This window comes from Eulemur rufifrons, chromosome 12 (assembly GCF_041146395.1).
Source record: "Eulemur rufifrons isolate Redbay chromosome 12, OSU_ERuf_1, whole genome shotgun sequence".
NCBI classification, from domain to species: domain Eukaryota; kingdom Metazoa; phylum Chordata; class Mammalia; order Primates; family Lemuridae; genus Eulemur; species Eulemur rufifrons.
Window position 1 is genome coordinate 23,235,419 of NC_090994.1, and position 17,925 is coordinate 23,253,343.

A 17,925-nucleotide genomic window follows, 5' to 3' on the forward strand; every position below is an offset into this window, starting at 1 on the left:
CATATCAGCAGGGATTGTATGAGATGTTCTGTATTAAATAGCTGTTCTGTAATGGTGTAGCCAACCATTCAATCACAGCGCTTGCAACATTTTTTGCAAACGCACTTTGCCCGATTCTAGCTCAACTGTTTGGACGGTACATTCATGTAACGGGAGGAAAGATGTTTGCTATCAGTAACCTGAGCATTTTTATATTTGTTTCTTTTCCTCACTGGAACCAGAAATTAGTTTAAAAAGCCATGGCCCAAGTAAAAGATAGAAACAAAAGCCTCACCAAGCAACACCCTAACCTGAGAAGTGAAAACCAGGCAGCCTTTCCAACACTAACCTGACCCTGTGTCAATCAACGCTGAGGCTTCTCTTGCAGGCAGCTGCGCATGCGCCCCGTCCGCTCGCGGCCTCCCCGCGAGGAGCAGAGAGCGCCCCCCTGCGTCCCCCGCCCCGGGCCCTCACGTGCCTCAACGCCTCAACCGCTGTCCCTCGGCGGCTCCAGGACAGCAGAGCCATGTTCCTGCTGCTGGCGCTCCTCGCTGGCCTCGGCGGGCTGCACGCAGGTCCGGGGGACGCGGGAGACTTGCCCCCCTCGTCCACGCCAGGCTTCCGAGGGGAACTTGACTCACTTGGGGGGCTGCACTTGCCGGCCCGGGTCCCGGCCCAGGTGTTTCCCGGGTTCCGTGCTCTCCCCACCCACTGTAAGGTCTAGGGCCAAAAAGGCAGAGAGGCGGCCTCGGGCAGACTCTGGAATGGTTTCCTTTTCTGTAAAATCAACCAAAACCAAATGTGTGGTTTTTTCCACATACAAAATTCTACTACCCTAGGAATAGTTGCAGCACCATAAAGAAGCTATTAATGATTTCCCAATTTGGCACCCACTATCCTCTACCTGCTCCATTGAAAACTGCAGATCAACCTGGTATCCAATATTGTGTATTCTTTTGTACAGATGATTTCACTTTCTCGATGCATCCGTGTTTTCTCATTTCTACGCCTCTTTACAACACTGTAAATTGGTATTCAGTGTTAACTTAGTCAAGCAGTCAAAGGACCGGACTGTGTAAACTTTGTGTGCGCGTGTTTTGTGGGGAGGAAGAGAGAGAGAGGCAAGGAGCGGTCAGAAATTTGTAGCTTAAGAAAGACTGTGGAAAGGACAAGATGTATAGATTATTTTAAAAATGACTGATAATGTAGAGAAACAAATGCAAAATTAGACTTAGAAATGAATAATGTAAGATCACAAGGGTCAAAATAACATTGCTTATTTTTATTTTTATTTTTAGCTCCTCATAAAACCTTTCTGCACACCACAGTTCCTGAGAAGATTTCACCATCGGGCGCAAAAAGAGGTCCAGAAAATAATGTAATTGGCAAATAATATTTTTTTTAATCTTAAATTTTGTTAAGTTGCCTTTAATGTCACGACTGAAGACCAAAGGTGCTGAATATGGGCAGGACACACTTCTTGGAGGGAGAGCTGATAGCTCAGAACAGGTTCACCACAGGGAACATTTTGATGTGAATGAACATGTGAGACTCTGTGTGTATGTTTCTGTTGACGATGAAGGATTTTAGGGATATTTTTGTTCACCTTTTCTTCCTTTAGTAGCTGGGTTTTATTTACCAACATGCATGCCAGGTAGCTTTGAACATCCATCTCTGTTGCCTCCCAAGCAAATTACTAGCTAGATTGTGGTGTATTAGCCCTACTACAGCTTCCTTTTCTGATTCATTTCATCTTTGTTTAATTTCTTTTTTCCTGAGATTAATAATACCCATCTCCCCTCTATTATTTATGAGCAATCTTTGAGTTTCTCATTTGTCCAGTCTCTAGGATTTTTAAAAGGGCATTTAATAATGTGGAAATTCAGTGTGTTTCTTTTAACTATACCAACTTAAAAAGCTAGCTTTTAATATTTTTTAACAACAGAAAATTATTGTTAATGTGGGATGTGATTCTGTTTGAATATGTTTCCTGTGATATGAAGCAGGACCTGCAAAACAAAGAGTGCCTAAGGACCTGGAAAGCTCCACAATTTAGCAAGTAAAAACACAGGACACCCAGTTGAATTTGAATGATATCTAATTGCCTATGCATGTGTACATAAAATAGAACTATTGCATGAGCTTACTTATACTAAAATTATCTGTTGCTCATCTGAAATAAATTGCAAGCATCTAAATTAGGTACTTCTCTCTTGATTTGTATTTTCCTGATGATTTGACTTCTCTTAACAGTTCCCTGTTTTGCAGAATTTGCTTATAAAACTCTTTGCAGTTACACTCTATGTTCCATTTATATTGTAACATAATTTCTGCAGTGCTTGCATCCAATTTACTTCATTCTTTTTTTAAATTGAACATTTCTTCACGAGAAAACATGCTGGACATTAGCATTGTGAGATGGTATACTGAACATGTACTGACATAAAGTTAACAACATTACCCTTCTTAAATTGCTTTTTCATTCAGCAGGATTATGTTGCACTCTCAACTTTTTAAAATGTCCACTGACAGAAAAAGACATTGTCATCAATTTTTATTACCTTCATCTCCGATACTATGCATGATGATTCCACTTCTACCCATGGTGGAAAAATATTTAGTAACTAACGTGCATATAAAATAATTTAATTATTCAAAGTATTCAATCTATTTCAAAAGACAGTCATGGCAAGTGCCATGATACCCATTTCAAGTTGGAATTTTTCTGTTCATAAGTAATATTGTTGCTTTTAAGAACAAATTTGACACCGAAAAAGATATATTTCTTTTGTCAATTATTTTCTTCAACACAATTTTTAGTAGACTTTATTTTTAAGGGCAGTTTTAGGTTTAAAGCAAAATTGATCAGAAGGTAAAGATATCTCTCATATTAATCCTCCAAACATGTGTAGCATCCCCCATTATCAACATCCCCCACCAGAGTGGTCATTTGTTACAATTGATGAACTTACACTGGCATATCATTATCACCCATAGTCCAAGGGTTAACTTTTGGTGTTGTGTATTATATGGGTTTTGACAGATGTTTAAGGACATGTATCTACCATTGTAGTATCATATGGAGTAGTTTCACTGCCCATGCAAAAAACCTCTCTCTCTGCCTATTCATCTCCTCCTTCCCACAACCTGTAGCAACCACTGATCTTTTTACTGTCTTCATAATTTTGCATTTTCCAGATTGTTGTATAGTTGGAATCACAGTATGCATCTTTTTCATATTGGCTTTTTTCCCTTAATAATATGCATTTAAGTGTCCTCTATATCTTTTCATGGCTACAGAACACATTCCTGTGTAGTGCTGTATAATGTTCCTTTTCTGGATGTACCACAGTTTATTCATTCACATACTGAAGAATGTCTTGGTTGCTTCTAAATTTGGGTAATTATGAATAAAACTCTGTAAACAACCATGTACTTGGTTTTATGTGGACATGTTTTCATCCTTTGGGTAAATACCAAGGAATGTGATCGCTGGATCATATGGTAAGAGTATGTTTAGTTTTGTTAAGAAACTGCCAAACTGTCTTCCAAAGTGGCTGTACCATTTTGCATTCCTCCTTATTTCCTCATTCAGCAATGAATGAGAGTTTTTGTTGCTCTGCATCCTTGCCAGCATTTGGTGTAAGTGAATATTCTGGATTTTAACCATTCTTATAGGTGTATAGTGGTATATCTTTGTTTAAATTTTCATTTCACTGATGACATATGATGAGGAACATCTTTTTCCTATGCTTATTTGACATCCATATATCTTCTCTGGTGAAGGTATCAAGTCCTTTAGCCCATTTTTAGATCAAGTTGGTTGTTTTCTTATTGTTGAGTTTTAAGAATTCAAAGTACATTTTGGATCACAGTCTTTTATTGGATATGTCTTTTGCAAGTATTTTCTTAAAGTCTGTGGCTTATCTTGTTATTAACTTGAGAGTATCTTTTGCAGAGCAGAATTTTTTAATTTTAGTGAAGTCCAACTTATCTATTCTTTTTTTTCATGAATAGTGCCTTTGGTCTTATATTTAGGAAGTCATCACCAAGCTCATCATCTAGGTTTTCTTCCATGTTATCTCCTAGGAGTTTTATAGTTTTACATTTTACATTTAGGTCTGTGATCCATTTTAAATTACTTTTGGTGAAGAATGTAAGGCCTGTGTCTTATCGGGGGTTTGCAATGTCCCCGATAAAGATAGGGTCCCCTGGCAGAATGTTGCAAGAGATGAAAGAAACAGAGACACAGACACAGAAATAGCATTTAAAAGAGCGGGGAAATCAGGGACCACCAGCATTCTGGTGCCAAGGTGGCAGTGACTGAAACCCAGCACTTGCTTTTTATTCTCTTTGCCATGTTGCAAAATACAATGATCTCATGCAAAAAAATCATGGGATACAATGATCAAAGGTCTCAGGTTGTCCTAGCTAATTTGCTTCACCTTTCTAGAAGTGAAAAACACGTAATTCTTCAGTAGGTACAACCCTTTTGATCAAGGTAAACTAATTTTATCTCAAGCTCAAGCTATGTACATGGATATCTATCTTCTAACTTCAGTAGCTGTGACCTGTTTGATCAAGGAACAAAGAAACTACGTACTTTTCCACTAGGAGACTGGTTTTATATTAACTGAGGCATTGTGAAGAGAAAGAGAGAGAAGGAACTTGGCGTGGTGTTCTAACAATGGAAGCCTTAAGACCCTTCTCCTAGGCTGACATATTGCAATCTACCTCTACAGCCATGAGAAGTTTGCATGTCAGGCTGCTCCATGGCTTTTCATACATGAGACCCCTTAGGCTCTGAGGTTGGGTCATGCTTTGCTGTATTCCCAGATCACTGATGTATGTCCCCCAACTAGGCAGTCAGCATCTGCCCTTATTTCAGGCTTCTGCTCAGGCAATTCCTTCACCTCTCACAGCCTCAGACATAGCATCCCTGAGTCCCAGTGGTCTTAATCCCATCAGTGTCTAGATAACTTTTTGTTTGTTTGTTTTACATGTGGATATACTCTAACACCATTTATTGCATTTGCTTCTTTGTCAAAGATTAGTTGACTATATCTATGTGGATCTATTTCTGGTCTTTTTATTCTATTCCATTGATCTATTTGTTTATTCTTTTTTTGTTGTTATTACATTTTTTTTAAATTTCAGCATATTATGGGGGTACAAAAGTTTAGGTTATGTATATTGCCCTCATTCCTCCCCCCCCAAATCAGAGCTTCAAGCTTGTCCATCCCCTAGATGGTGCGCATTGCACTCAATATGTATGTATATATCCATCCCCCCCCCACATCTGCCTGACACCCATTAATGTTATTCCTAAATGTGCTCTTAAGTGATGATCAGTGAAACCAGTTTGATAATGAGTACATGTGGTGCTTATTTTTCCATTCTTGGGATACTTCACTTAGTAGAATCGGTTCCAGCTCTATCCAGGAAAATACAAGAGGTGCTTTATCACCATTATTTCTTATAGCTGAGTAGTACTCCATGGTATACCTATACCACATTTTATTAATCCACTTATGGATTGATGGGCACTTGGGTTGTTTCCATATCTTTGCAATTTTGAATTATGCTGCTATAAACATTCGGGTGCAGATGTCTTTTTATAGACTGTCTTTTGTTCTTTTGAGTAGATGCCCAACAATGGGATTGCTGGATCAAATGGTAGGTCTACTTGTATCTCTTTGAGGTGTCTCCATATTGCTTTCCACAGAAGTTGCAGTAGTTTGCAGTCCCACCAGCAGTGTATGAGTGTTCCTATCTCTCGGCATCCACACCAACATTTATTGTTTTGGGACTTTTTGATAAAGGCCATTCTCACTGGGGATAAGTGATATCTCATTGTGGTTTTCATTTGCATTTCCATGATGATTAGAGATGTTGAGAATTTTTTCATATGTTTGTTGGCCATACTTCTGTCTTCTTTTGAAAAATTTCTATTCATGTCCTTTGCCCACTTTTTAATAGGGTTGTTTGATTTTTTTCTTGCTGATTTTCCTGAGTTCTAAATAGATTCTAGTTGTCAGCCCTTTATTGGAGGTGTAGCATGAGAAATTTTTTTCCCATTATATAAGTTGTCTGTTTGCTCTCATGACAGTTTCTTTGGCTGTGCAGAAGCTTTTTAATTTAATCAGGTCCCATTTATTTTTGTTTTTGCTGTGATTGCCTTTGGGGTCTTCTTCATAAATTCTTTGCCTAGGCCAATGTCTATAAGAGTTTTTCCCACATTTTTTTCTAGAATTCTAATAGTTTCACACCTTAGGTTTAAGTCTGTTATCCACTGAGATTTGATTTTTGTGAGAGGTGAAAGGTGCGGGTCCTGTTTCAGTCTTCTACATATGGCTATCCAGTTTTCCTAGCACCATTTATTGAATAAGAAATCTTTTCCCCAGTGTATGTTTTTGTCTGCTTTGTCAAAGATTAGATGGCTATATGAGGATGGTTTTATATCTGGATTCTCAGTTCTGTTCCACTGATCTATGTCTCTGTTCTTGTGCCAACACTAAGCTGATTTAATAACCACAGCCTTGTAGTATAGTTTTAAGTCTGGTAAATTAATACCTCCCATTTTTTTCTTGTTGCCTAAAATTTCTTTTGCTAAATGGGGTCTTCTCTTGTTCCATACAAAACGTAAAATATTTTTTCTATATCTGTGAAAAGTGATGTTGGTAATTTAATAGGGATTGCAATGAATCTGTAGATCACTTTGGGTAGTATAGACATTTTAACAATGTTGATTCTTCTGATCCACAAACATAGTATGGTTTTCCACCTGTTTACATGCTCTGATGTCTCTTTCCTGAGTGTTTCATAGTTCTCCCTGTAGAGGTCTTTTATCTCCTTAGTTAAATATATTCCTAGGCACTTTGTTTTCTTTGTTGCTATTGTGAAGGGTATTGAGTCTTTGTTTTGGTTCTGAGTTTGTCTGTTATTGGCAAATCAATGCCTTTGATTTGTGTGTATTGATTTTGTATCCTGAGAGACTTTACTGAATTCATTTATCAATTCCAGGAGTCTCTTGGTTGAATCCTTGGGGTTTTCTACATATAATGTCATAGCATCAGCAAAGAGTGAGAGTTTGATCTCTTCTGTCCCCATTTGGACACCCTTGATTCTGCTCTCTTGCCTGATTGCTTTCACAAGGACTTCCAGCACTATGTTGAATAGCAGTGGGGACAGTGGGCAACTTTGTCTGGTTACAGTTCTAAGTGGCAATGCTTTCAGTTTTTCCCCATTCAGTATGATGTTGGCTGTGGATTCATCCTATATGGCTTGTATCATTTTTACATAGGCCCCATCTATGCCTATTTTGTTAAGCATTCTTATCATAAAAGGGTGCTGGATTTTGTCAAATGCTTTTTCTGTGTCTATTGAGAGGATCATATGGTCTTTGTTTTTCCTTCTATTTATGTGGTGAATTACATTTATAGATTTGCATATGTTGAACCATCCCTGCATTTTTGGGAGGAAGCCCACTTGGTCGTGATGGATTATTTTCTTGATAAGCACCTGAATTCGATTGGCTAGGATTTTATTGAGAATTTTTACATCTATATTCATAAGGGATATTGGTCTGTAGTTTTCCTTTTTTGTTGCGTCCTTTCCTGGTTTTGGTATCAGGGTTATGTTGGCTTCATAAAACGTGTTGGGGAGGATTCCATCCTTCTTGATGTTTGGAATAACTTTTGTAGGATAGGCACCAATTTTTCTTTGTAGGTGTGGTAAAATTTGGGTGTGAAACCATCTGGGCTGGGGCTTTTCTTTTGGGGAAGGTTTTTTTATTGCTGTTTCGATTTCAGTTCTTGATATTGGTCTGTTCAGGAATTCTATTTCTTCCTGTTTGAGACTAGGGAGGCTGTGTGTTTCTAAAAATGTGTCCATTTCCTCCACATTTTCCAGTTTGTGTGCATAAAGGTTTTTGTAGAATTCATAGATGATATCTTGTATCTCCATGGCATCAGTTGTAATTTCTCCTTTCATGTTCCTGATGGAGCTTATTAGAGATTTTTCTTTTCTGCTCTTAGTCTAACAAAGGCATGTCAATTTTGTTCATCTTTGCAAAGAACCAACTTTTTGTTTTATTAATCTCCCGTATAGTTTTCCTGTTGTCCATTTCATTTAGTTCTGATTTGATCTTATTAATTTCACTCCTTTTTCTGGGTTTGGGTTGGTCTGTTCTTCTTTCTCCAGTTCTTTGAGTCTATTCATAAATGTCTGTCTTTTGGATATAGGCATTTATGGAAATAAACTTTCCTCTCAGGACTGCTTTAGCTGTGTCCCACAGATTTTGATAACTTGTGTCTGCTTTGTCATTTAGTTCAAAGAATCTTTTGATTTCCATGTTGATTTCCTCATTTATGAAATGATAGTTCAGGAGGAGGTTGTTTAGCTTCCACAACTTTGAGTATAAATGAGAGTTTCTGTTGGGGTTGATTTCTACTTTTATTCCACTGTGATCTGAGAAGATGCATGGTATAATTTCTGTTTTTTTAAATTTTAAGACATGCTTTGTGTCCTAGGATATGGTCAATCTTAGAGAATGCCCCATGAGCTGATGAGAAGAACGTATATTCAGTGGTTTTGGATAGAATATCCTGCAAATGTCAGTCAGACCCATTTGTTCTAGCATTCTGTTTAAGCCCATTATTTCTTCATTTATTTTCTGTTTGGAGGATCTGTCCTGTGCTGTCAGTGGGGTATTGAAGTCTCCAGCTATTATGATGTTGCTGTTTATCATTTGGTTTAGATCAAGTAGGGTTTGTTTTATGAATCTGGGTGCACCTAAGTTGGGTGCATACATATTAAGTATAATTATGTCTTCTTGTTGAACTGTACTCTTCACCATTATATAGTGACCATCTTTATCTTTCATTACTTTTGTTGATTTAAAACTAAGTTATCTGAAATTAAAACCACCATGCCAGCTTTCTTTTGGCTTCCGTTTGCTTGAAATATCAATTTCCACCCCTTTATTTTCAGTCTAAATGCATCCTTGCATGTTAAATGAGTTTCCTGGAGACCGCAGATATTTTTTATTCTTTTGAAAATACCACACTGTTCTGATTGCTGTAGATCTGTGGTAAGTCTTAAAGTCGAGTAGTGTCATTCATACAACTTTGTTCTACTTCAATGTTGTGTTGGCTATTCTGGATCTTCTGCCTGTCCATATAAAGTTTAGAATCAATTTCTTTATATCCACAAAATACCTTGCTGGTGTTTTTATTGGGATTGTACTGACCTATAGATGAAGTTGGGATGAACTTACATTTTGACAATATTGAGTCTTCCTATCCATAAACATGGGATATCTCTCTATTTTAATTCTTTTTGATTTCTTGCTACTATAGTTTTATAGTTTTTCTCATGTGTACATATTTTGTTAGATTTATACCTAAGTATTTCATTTTTGGGGTTGCTAATATAGTTTTTTTTTTTTTAATTTTAAATTCTACCTGTTCATTGTTGGTATACAGGAAAGCAGTTGACTTTTGTGTATTAAACTTTTATTCTGCAACCTTTTTATAATTGCTTACTTGTGCCAGGAGGTTTTTTGGTGATCCTTTCAGATTTTCTGCATAGATGATCATGTAATCTATGAACAAAGGCCCTTTGATTTCTTCTTTCTCAATCTGTATCAATTTTATTTACTTTTCTTGTTTTATTGCATTAGCTAGGGCTTTCAGTGTGATCTGGAAAAGTTGTGGTGATAGGAAACATAATTGCCTTGTTCCTGATTTAGTGATAGAGCTTCAGGTTACTCACAAGTAAGTATGGCATTAGCCATGAAGACCCTATCTCCAAATACAGTCACATTCTGAGGTAGTTGGTGTTAGTACTTTAACTTGTGAATTTTGGGGGGAAGATCACAGTTCATCTTATATCAGTTGGATATTGTGTATGAACAGTTGTAGAGTCTCTGGATAATGTTGTGTCTTTTGAGAATTTTTTCCTTCTGTTGGTTTTGTACATTTTTAAATTTTATTCTAGTTTTTTTGTTATAGCTTTGTTGTAAGATATATGTATTTTAAATTTTATTGGTGATTTCATATTTTCCTTTAATTTTCATCTTATTTGTTTAATAACAAGGGCTTTTTAGAGGACACAATTTTAAATGTCCCCTTCAAATTCCACTTATACTCCTTTCCAGAATGCCATTCAAGGGATTCTTCCCAGAATATTTGCCTGATGCAAGGAACCTTTTTATGCTCTAATACACTTAAGGAACTGAAAAGTTTTAAATGGCTATTTCTCTTGCTAAAATAATTTTAAAAAACTGACCAAATACACAATTTAATGACCACTGCATTTCATATTATCTTCTAGGATGTTCCCTAGACATGTCTTTGCTGTCCTATTCTCTCCTACATTTTATTCCAGAGGAGTCTGGTTGCTCACACAGATAAACAAAATGCAATGGCACTTTTTATGTTGCTGGAGGTGTATTGCATTTCTTGTAGTTCTATCTTTTGGGAGTGTCCCTTCCAATGAGCAGGGCAATTTACCTTCTAAAAGGGCTAAGGGAAAGGAAACACGGGTCCCCTCACGTGAGGTGAACATCCTTGATGGTGAGTTCTGTGTGAGCCAAAAGATGACAGTTATCAGGCAAGCTTCTCCCTTGGAAATGTGAGTAATAGTGAATAGCAGGCATGTGAGTGCTTTGCCACCTAGTTCTCGATCAAGAATTCTGAAGCTTCAAAGGTCCACATAGAAAGGAAAGCCAATATAATGATTATATATTATTATTATTAATTTTGTCAATATTTTAAGGCATAATTTAGAGAAAACATTATTTGGCATGCATTATTTACAAGTATTATTATTGAATTTTTTGTATACTTTTGTTATAGGTTGCTTATATCATTACAATAGAGGGAAAACCATATTTTGTCCATCTCAAAAAGCAGTAAGTAGTTATTTTGTTTTCTCAAATTTTACTTCTTTGGTTTCTTGATTTTTAAAAGTAGTTATAAATAGAATTATTTCAATTCAAATGTATTGATACCTGTTGTTTGCTGGGTATTGGGCAAAGTCCTAGGCATACAAAAGAAAATAAAACATGTTACACAGTTAAAGGATTCATAGACAGATTAATAGAAATACAGAGAATTTTGTTATAATATGGTATTTTAATAAAAACGTAAATATTATTCCTTGGAAATCAGGGAAGACTCTTAGGGAATAGGGAAGAGGCGACTTGCATCTTGAGGGGAGATATGTATAGTTAGGTATGTAAAGAAGAGCAGTGGGGTAAGGGGACATTCTATTTAAAGAGGAAATTATGTTTAAAACAATAGAGGTGTGAGAGAGTGGCTTCTCTGTGCAAAAAGTCAATGTGGATTACTAAAGGACATATTTTCTGAAGGATAGAGGTAAAAGATTCTGGAAAGGTAGGCAGGACTGAGGTGGTAGAAGATCTATAATGCCATGGCAAGGATATTGGGAACCAAAAATGATTTTAAGCATGAACTTACATAATCACACCGAGTCTTGTAGGCTGTTTTTGAGGCAAAAGTAGAGGTAGAGGTCGGTCGATTTATGACTATATAATAGTTAAGGTGAGTGATGATAGTTGTTTGAACAATGGCATCAGTCATAGCACTAGAAAGAAAAATGCAGAACTCAAGACAGATCTGGCAGATTGGGAAAAAGCAAAGAATCTCAGATAATGTAACTGTTGCTCAAGAAAATGGACAGGTTAGAGGGTAATTAACTGAGGAACATGAACAAGGGAGATATTTGTGTGAGGAAGAGGTAAGTTTGATTTTCAGTGCCTGTAGGATATCCAAGTGAGTTTTTCCCCTGGATAGATGAATGTAGGAATTTGAATCTCTGATGATATTCAGTGGGAATATAGCAACATAGATTTAACAATGAGGATATAGATTTATAGTAAGCAGAAGCTTGGCTATAACTTTTCTTTAAAAAATGAGCATTCATGGCCGGGCGCGGTGGCTCACGCCTGTAATCCTAGCACTCTGGGAGGCCGAGGCAGGTGGATCGCTCAAGGTCAGGAGTTCGAGACCAGCCTGAGCAAGAGCGAGACCCCGTCTCTACTAAAAATAGAAAGAAATTATCTGGCCAACTAAAATATATATAGAAAAAATTAGCCGGGCATGGTGGCACATGCCTGTAGTCCCAGCTACTCGGGAGGCTGAGGCAGTAGGATCGCTTAAGCCCAGGAGTTTGAGGTTGCTGTGAGCTAGGCTGACGCCACGGCACTCACTCTAGCCAGGGCAACAAAGTGACACTCTGTCTCTAAAAAAAAAAAAAAAAAAAAAAAAATGAGCATTCACACATGTGGTGCTTATAAAAAGATTAGTGGCTAAAAATTGAACCTCGAGAAACAGCAATATTTCTGGGATAGTTAGAACAAAAAGAATAGCCAACATGGAAGATTAAGCTGGAGGGGTCGAAAAGGTAGGAAAAGAAGGAGAAAAATGAACTTGTTATAGATGAAGTGATTGGACTGCAGGGTTACTGTTTTTAAGCAGAAGCTAGATGTCCAGTGTAGAAATGATTTTTAAAATGTCTTTTGGATTTGATATTCTGATTGTTATGGATGTCTTCCAGAGACATTTAAGGCTAAATAAGAATTGAGAAAGCGGAGGAAATGTGTGTAGGTAACTCTTTAGATAAAATCTTTTGAGAATTGAAAAAAATACAGAGAATAGCAATGGTAGGACACAGGGTCAAGGGAGAAGTTATTTAGGATGTTAATTACTTGATAATAACCTTTCAGATAGCATCAGGATAAAAAGCCAATAGTTTGAAATTATAAGAGAGAAAAAAGTATGTATCTTCAGCATACGATGCAAGATGGGATCCGTAGCACCACCAGTATAAAGTTTGCTCTAAATAGAAGAAGGCATCCTCTGGAAATAGATAAGGAGTGAGGATGATAACGGGTGGTCTGGGAGTGAAGGAACATGGGGGTTATGCATGAGTGGTGTCAAGTTTTTGAATAGCTACTGAGGGAAATAAAAGAAGATTCTAATTAAGGTTATTGAGAAGAACTTGACATTTAGCAAAGCTTAGTGAATATGAATTTGTAGTAAGTCCATGCAAATATTTTGTACTAACCTTACATTTTAATTTTGAGACTCAGGTATAAAATCTGAAATCAATAAGTGATAAAGACAAAGATTTGAAAATTCTACCCTGGAAATTGGGACCTATGTTATTTCACTTTGATATCTCTAGCAATTTGGGTTGTTCACTAACCTGCATTTTAGTATTGCATGTCACTTTGATTAAAATGCCTCTCATGGTGCCTAAATAGTATAAGTGATGGAAACATTTGGAAAATAGGATATATCAAGATGATTGGCACTACTTTAAATTCCTCAGTAAAAAGAAAATTTGTATTTAAAGAATAATTTTTTCTACATTTTCTATTTCATAACTTGAGCATGTTTTTTGATTTTTACCTAGATCATTTTTATCTTCAACTTCTGTTGTTTATTCTTATGACAACAATGATGTCCAACATTCTAAATCTTTGTTAGTTCAGGTAAGACATGTCATTTTTTAATTACAGACTTGTTACTCTAGATTTATTTAAAAAGACAAATATCTTGTAATTACTGGAATATTATTTTGCACATTCACTGAAATTGAATAACCTGGGCTGGTGCTTATTTCTACCTGGTATAAATTCATTGAGTAATTGCCAATCATATTAAAGTACAAAAGTAGCTAACGTAACAAATATAAATGATACATCTGGTGTGTTAATATGAAAATATTACCCATCTGTTTTTCATTGTGTTTTATTTTTTCAGATGGATTGCAATTATAATGGATATGTTGCAGGTTTTTCAAATTCTCTTGTGACCCTCAATACTTGTTCAGGACTCAGGTTGTAGACTATTTATAGATATTCAATTTGCCAATATTATATCCTGCTAGTCTATGAATTAACTCCTCATATATCTTTTCTAATTCTGTCATCAGCTTTGTTACTTCAATTCCCTAAAGACTGAACCAGAACTACTAATAAAAAAGGGTTGATCACCCTGGTAGCATCTGGTCCTGATGGGAGGCTACTTATTGATACTGACAGGATCTGCTGCTTGAGGATATGAACAATCTTGAGTTTAGGGAGAGTTGATTGGTGTCTCTATACTCCTTTCATTTTCTCAAATTCTGTTTTTGTCTGATTTCTTAATTTCCTGGAATGATTCACAATTGTAGAATGCCTGAAATTGATAGACACTGGCTCTGCACTCAGTCACTTTTAGGCCTGTAGTACCTTCAAGTCAGCTCACAAAAACAAATGATTTAGGGCATTAACACATTAACTGCCATGTGAGTTGTATTTAACTCATGCTAGTTTTGAGCTTGGGGCCTCGTGAAGCATATGTAACTCACACGTCTCTTCACCCTGGGAGCCCCATGAACTATTTTTCAAGTTGTGTGTAACTCACACACAGAAAACAATAAAAAATAACAAATTTTTCATTAAATTAGAAAGAATCATTTTGTTTTTGAAGTTTTTATTCTATTTTCGTAATAAAACACTGGGCCCCCTGGGAAAATAATTTTTTGTAGCGTGGCAGTCAATGTATTAAACAGATTAACAGCCCTTCCTAGTGTACAGATTTTCTAAGCCAGCCTGTAGAATCTGTAGGCACTCTTTTCCTGAGTCTTAGATCCCTTCTTTTTGATACCCTTAACTGCCTTCTGGCACTTAACACATTGACTGCCACACTAGAAAAATTATTTTTTCCGTGGGGCCACAGTGTTTTATTACAAAAATAGAATAAAAACTTCGAAAATAAAAAGATCCTTTTGAATTTAATGAAAAATTAGTTATTTTTTATTGTTTTCTGTGCATGATTTATATGCAGTTAAATCGTCAGTATTAATTGTAACAATAAGAACCTCAACAAGTAAGATTTTCATGAACCAAATGCAGTCACATATGCTTCACATGGCCCTGGGCTCAAAACTAGCATAAGTTAAATACAATGCACATGGCAGTTAATGTGTTCAGCACACAGATCCGTTCCACTACCGTGCTTGCTTTAAGATAATAATAAAAACAAAAGATTTGCAATATAGGGCAATATGCATCCTGTGCTATGGTGGTCTAGTTCTAGGGTAAAAGACCTCAAAGAACAAAGAGATAAAGTAGAAAAACCAGGTGACTTTAAATCCTAAAAAAAATTCTGGCCAAATTTCTCATTATAATATTAGCTTATAGTTTGGGTAGACTCATTTCAGAATTGTTTTGGTTATTTTACATTCAGGGGAATGGTGCAGTTTAAAAACATCTCATATGGAATCGAACCATTGGAGGCTCTATCAGGATTTGTGCACATGATTTATAAAGAAAAAAGTGATAACACTAATATTCCTCTCTTAGGAGACAATGACACTTCTGCTTGGTTTAATTATTTACCGTATCCAGTCAGAAAAAGTTCAGAAGTAAGTGTTCACTTTTATTTTAACTTATTCAGTATAATTTTGTGAAATAAAAAATACGTTCATAGCCAAGTTTCAGTTGGTGACTTGCAAATCTTAAAATTATTTTACTTTTTCATGAAGGCCTTACATGACTTTTAAAATGGCTAGAGAATGAATTTATGGTCATTGTTATGTTTGCTGTTAGATGAAAGTTTAGCAAAAAATCTTGTTAATAGGGAGATGTGAATATAGGACTAAAGGAAACTAAAACATTAATTTTCACATGTGAGCAATTAGATAATTAATGGAAAATAGTCCTTTTAGGTAATTTAGGTGAAAATTCTGTAATCTAGATTTCTCAGTTAAGTTTTTATTTCATGAGAGTTAAAAAATGGATAATATCAGTGGCTTACATAGGTACATGTAAAACAAAGAGATGAATTTTTCTTTCACGAAGACCTATAAACTGCCATAAATAACACACCTGGTGTACTGCCATTGATTGTAAACTTTAGTAGTATTTTTCTAAACTATGTTGTTTGCCATAATTAAGTTCTTAATAATCTGGCCACATGAAAGATTAATATGAAAATTAGCACAAGGTGAAGAAAAGCAAAGCTTTATGTTATAACTTACAATTTCTAGTTTCAATTACTACAAAAATCAAAGATATCTGGGTTCTTATCTATCTTGGGAAATTTAACTGAAAATTCTTACTAACCAGGACATTTTTTTGAACTGGAATCTTCTGAATAGTATTTAAATTTTGTATTTGAAAATAGCCTCATTATGTAATCAGTACCAGCACAGTTTATCTCTGAATAAAATTTCAGTAGAAGATAAATTTTCATAAATTCCTCAGGATTCATATTGTGTTGTTTTTCAGAGAACTGAATTTACGAAGTTATTCCCTCAGTATCTTGAAATGCATATTATTGTGGATAAAGGTCTGGTAGGTCCCATTTTATGCATTGTTATTTTTAAAATTATTTAACATTTGTCTTTAGATTTCATGATGCAATGAAAATGTTCAACTATTTTATTTTATTTTATTACTTTTTTCTTTTTTCTTTTATTTTTTTATTATTTCAGCATATTGTGGGGGTACAAAAATTTAGGTTATGTATATTGCCCTTGCCCACCCCCCATCCCCCAAATCAGAGTTTCAAACGTGTCCATCCTCTAGACACTGCGCATCCCGCTCATTATGTATGTATATCCCAACTATTTTATTTTGAATTTTCAATTAGCACATTCGTACAAGTTGTGAATAAACCAAGTTTTTGTTGATTTGTTTATTTTGTATATAGGATTGAGTCACTTCTGTACAGCGAAGCATCTTAATTTCTTAAAGCTTGCTGACTGTTTCTCTTTTTTCAAAAGAACTGCATCCTTGGTGAAAGGATAGATTACAACTCTCTCAAACCTTCAACCCCCTCATATAATAATAGTATTTAATTGCCTCAGCCTAATTGGAAGAGTAGTATGCAAAACAAATATACCACTTCTTTCACGTAAAGGGCAGAAACAGTTATCACATGTTTTCTTCTCAGATCTAGGTAAATTAAACAAAAAGAAAAACAAAACAAAATCCTCATAATGAGAATTCATGACTATACTTTTGATCTTACATGGACTTAGGCTTTGCATACATATTACGTACGTGGCTAGGATTCTGATCTGTGAGGCTACATTTGTCCCACTTTGGTAAAGAACTGAGGGCACCTGGTGAAGTAAATAGTATTTATCTCTGGAAGAATGCAACTTCAAGCAGGGTATCTCAAGATTCCTACAGATTAGTATCAGTCATACATATATGAGCTCACAGTCCATAAGGAAATAAGCCACCATGAATGATGGTTAGCAAAACAAAAAATAATAGTTTTAGATTTATAAAACCTTCAGATACAAAATTTTATAATATATATTACAATCAGTAGCATGATAGAGTGACTATCATTAACAGTAATTTGTTGTATTTTTAATTTTATTTTTACTTTTTTTGTGACAGACTCTCACTGTGTTGCCCAGGCTAGAGAGCAGTGGTATCATCATAGTTCACTGCAACCTCGAACTTCTGGGCTCAAGCTATCCTTTTTCCTTAGGCTCCTAAATAGTTGGGACTATAGTCATGTGCCACCATGCCTGGATAAGTTTTTTATTTTTTTATAGAGACAAGGTCTTGCTATGTTGCTCAGGCTGGTCTTGGACTCCTGGTGTCAAGGCATTCTCCTGTCTTGGCCTCCCAAAGTGTTGGAATTACAGGTGTGAGCCACTGTGCCCAGCCTGTTATATATTTTAAAGTAACTAAAGAGTGGAATTGGAATGTTCCCAACACAAAAGAAATGATAAATGCTTGGGGTAGTGAACCCAGTTACCCTGATTTCATCATGACATGTGGTATGCCTGTACCAAACATCACATATATCCCATAAATATATACAACTATTATGTACCCATAATAATTAGAAATAAAACATTTTTAAAAAGTAAAAATATTTTCCCCTGAAGGAATCTATTGATTTC

The 17,925-nt window shown here is 35.8% G+C and overlaps 1 protein-coding gene across 1 annotated transcript in view; it reads left to right on the top strand.

The window, feature by feature from the left end:
• Positions 1–239: 239 nt before the first annotated feature.
• Positions 240–17,925, top strand: part of LOC138393671 (disintegrin and metalloproteinase domain-containing protein 5-like) — a 99,074-nt gene continuing 81,388 nt past the window's right edge. Inside the window, exons 1-8 of the mRNA XM_069485050.1 lie at positions 240–248; positions 368–692; positions 1,278–1,357; positions 10,839–10,894; positions 13,423–13,501; positions 13,773–13,849; positions 15,243–15,420; positions 16,286–16,351. Coding sequence (XP_069341151.1) covers positions 240–248; positions 368–692; positions 1,278–1,357; positions 10,839–10,894; positions 13,423–13,501; positions 13,773–13,849; positions 15,243–15,420; positions 16,286–16,351 — 870 coding nt within the window. The remainder of the gene's footprint in view (positions 249–367; positions 693–1,277; positions 1,358–10,838; positions 10,895–13,422; positions 13,502–13,772; positions 13,850–15,242; positions 15,421–16,285; positions 16,352–17,925) is intronic.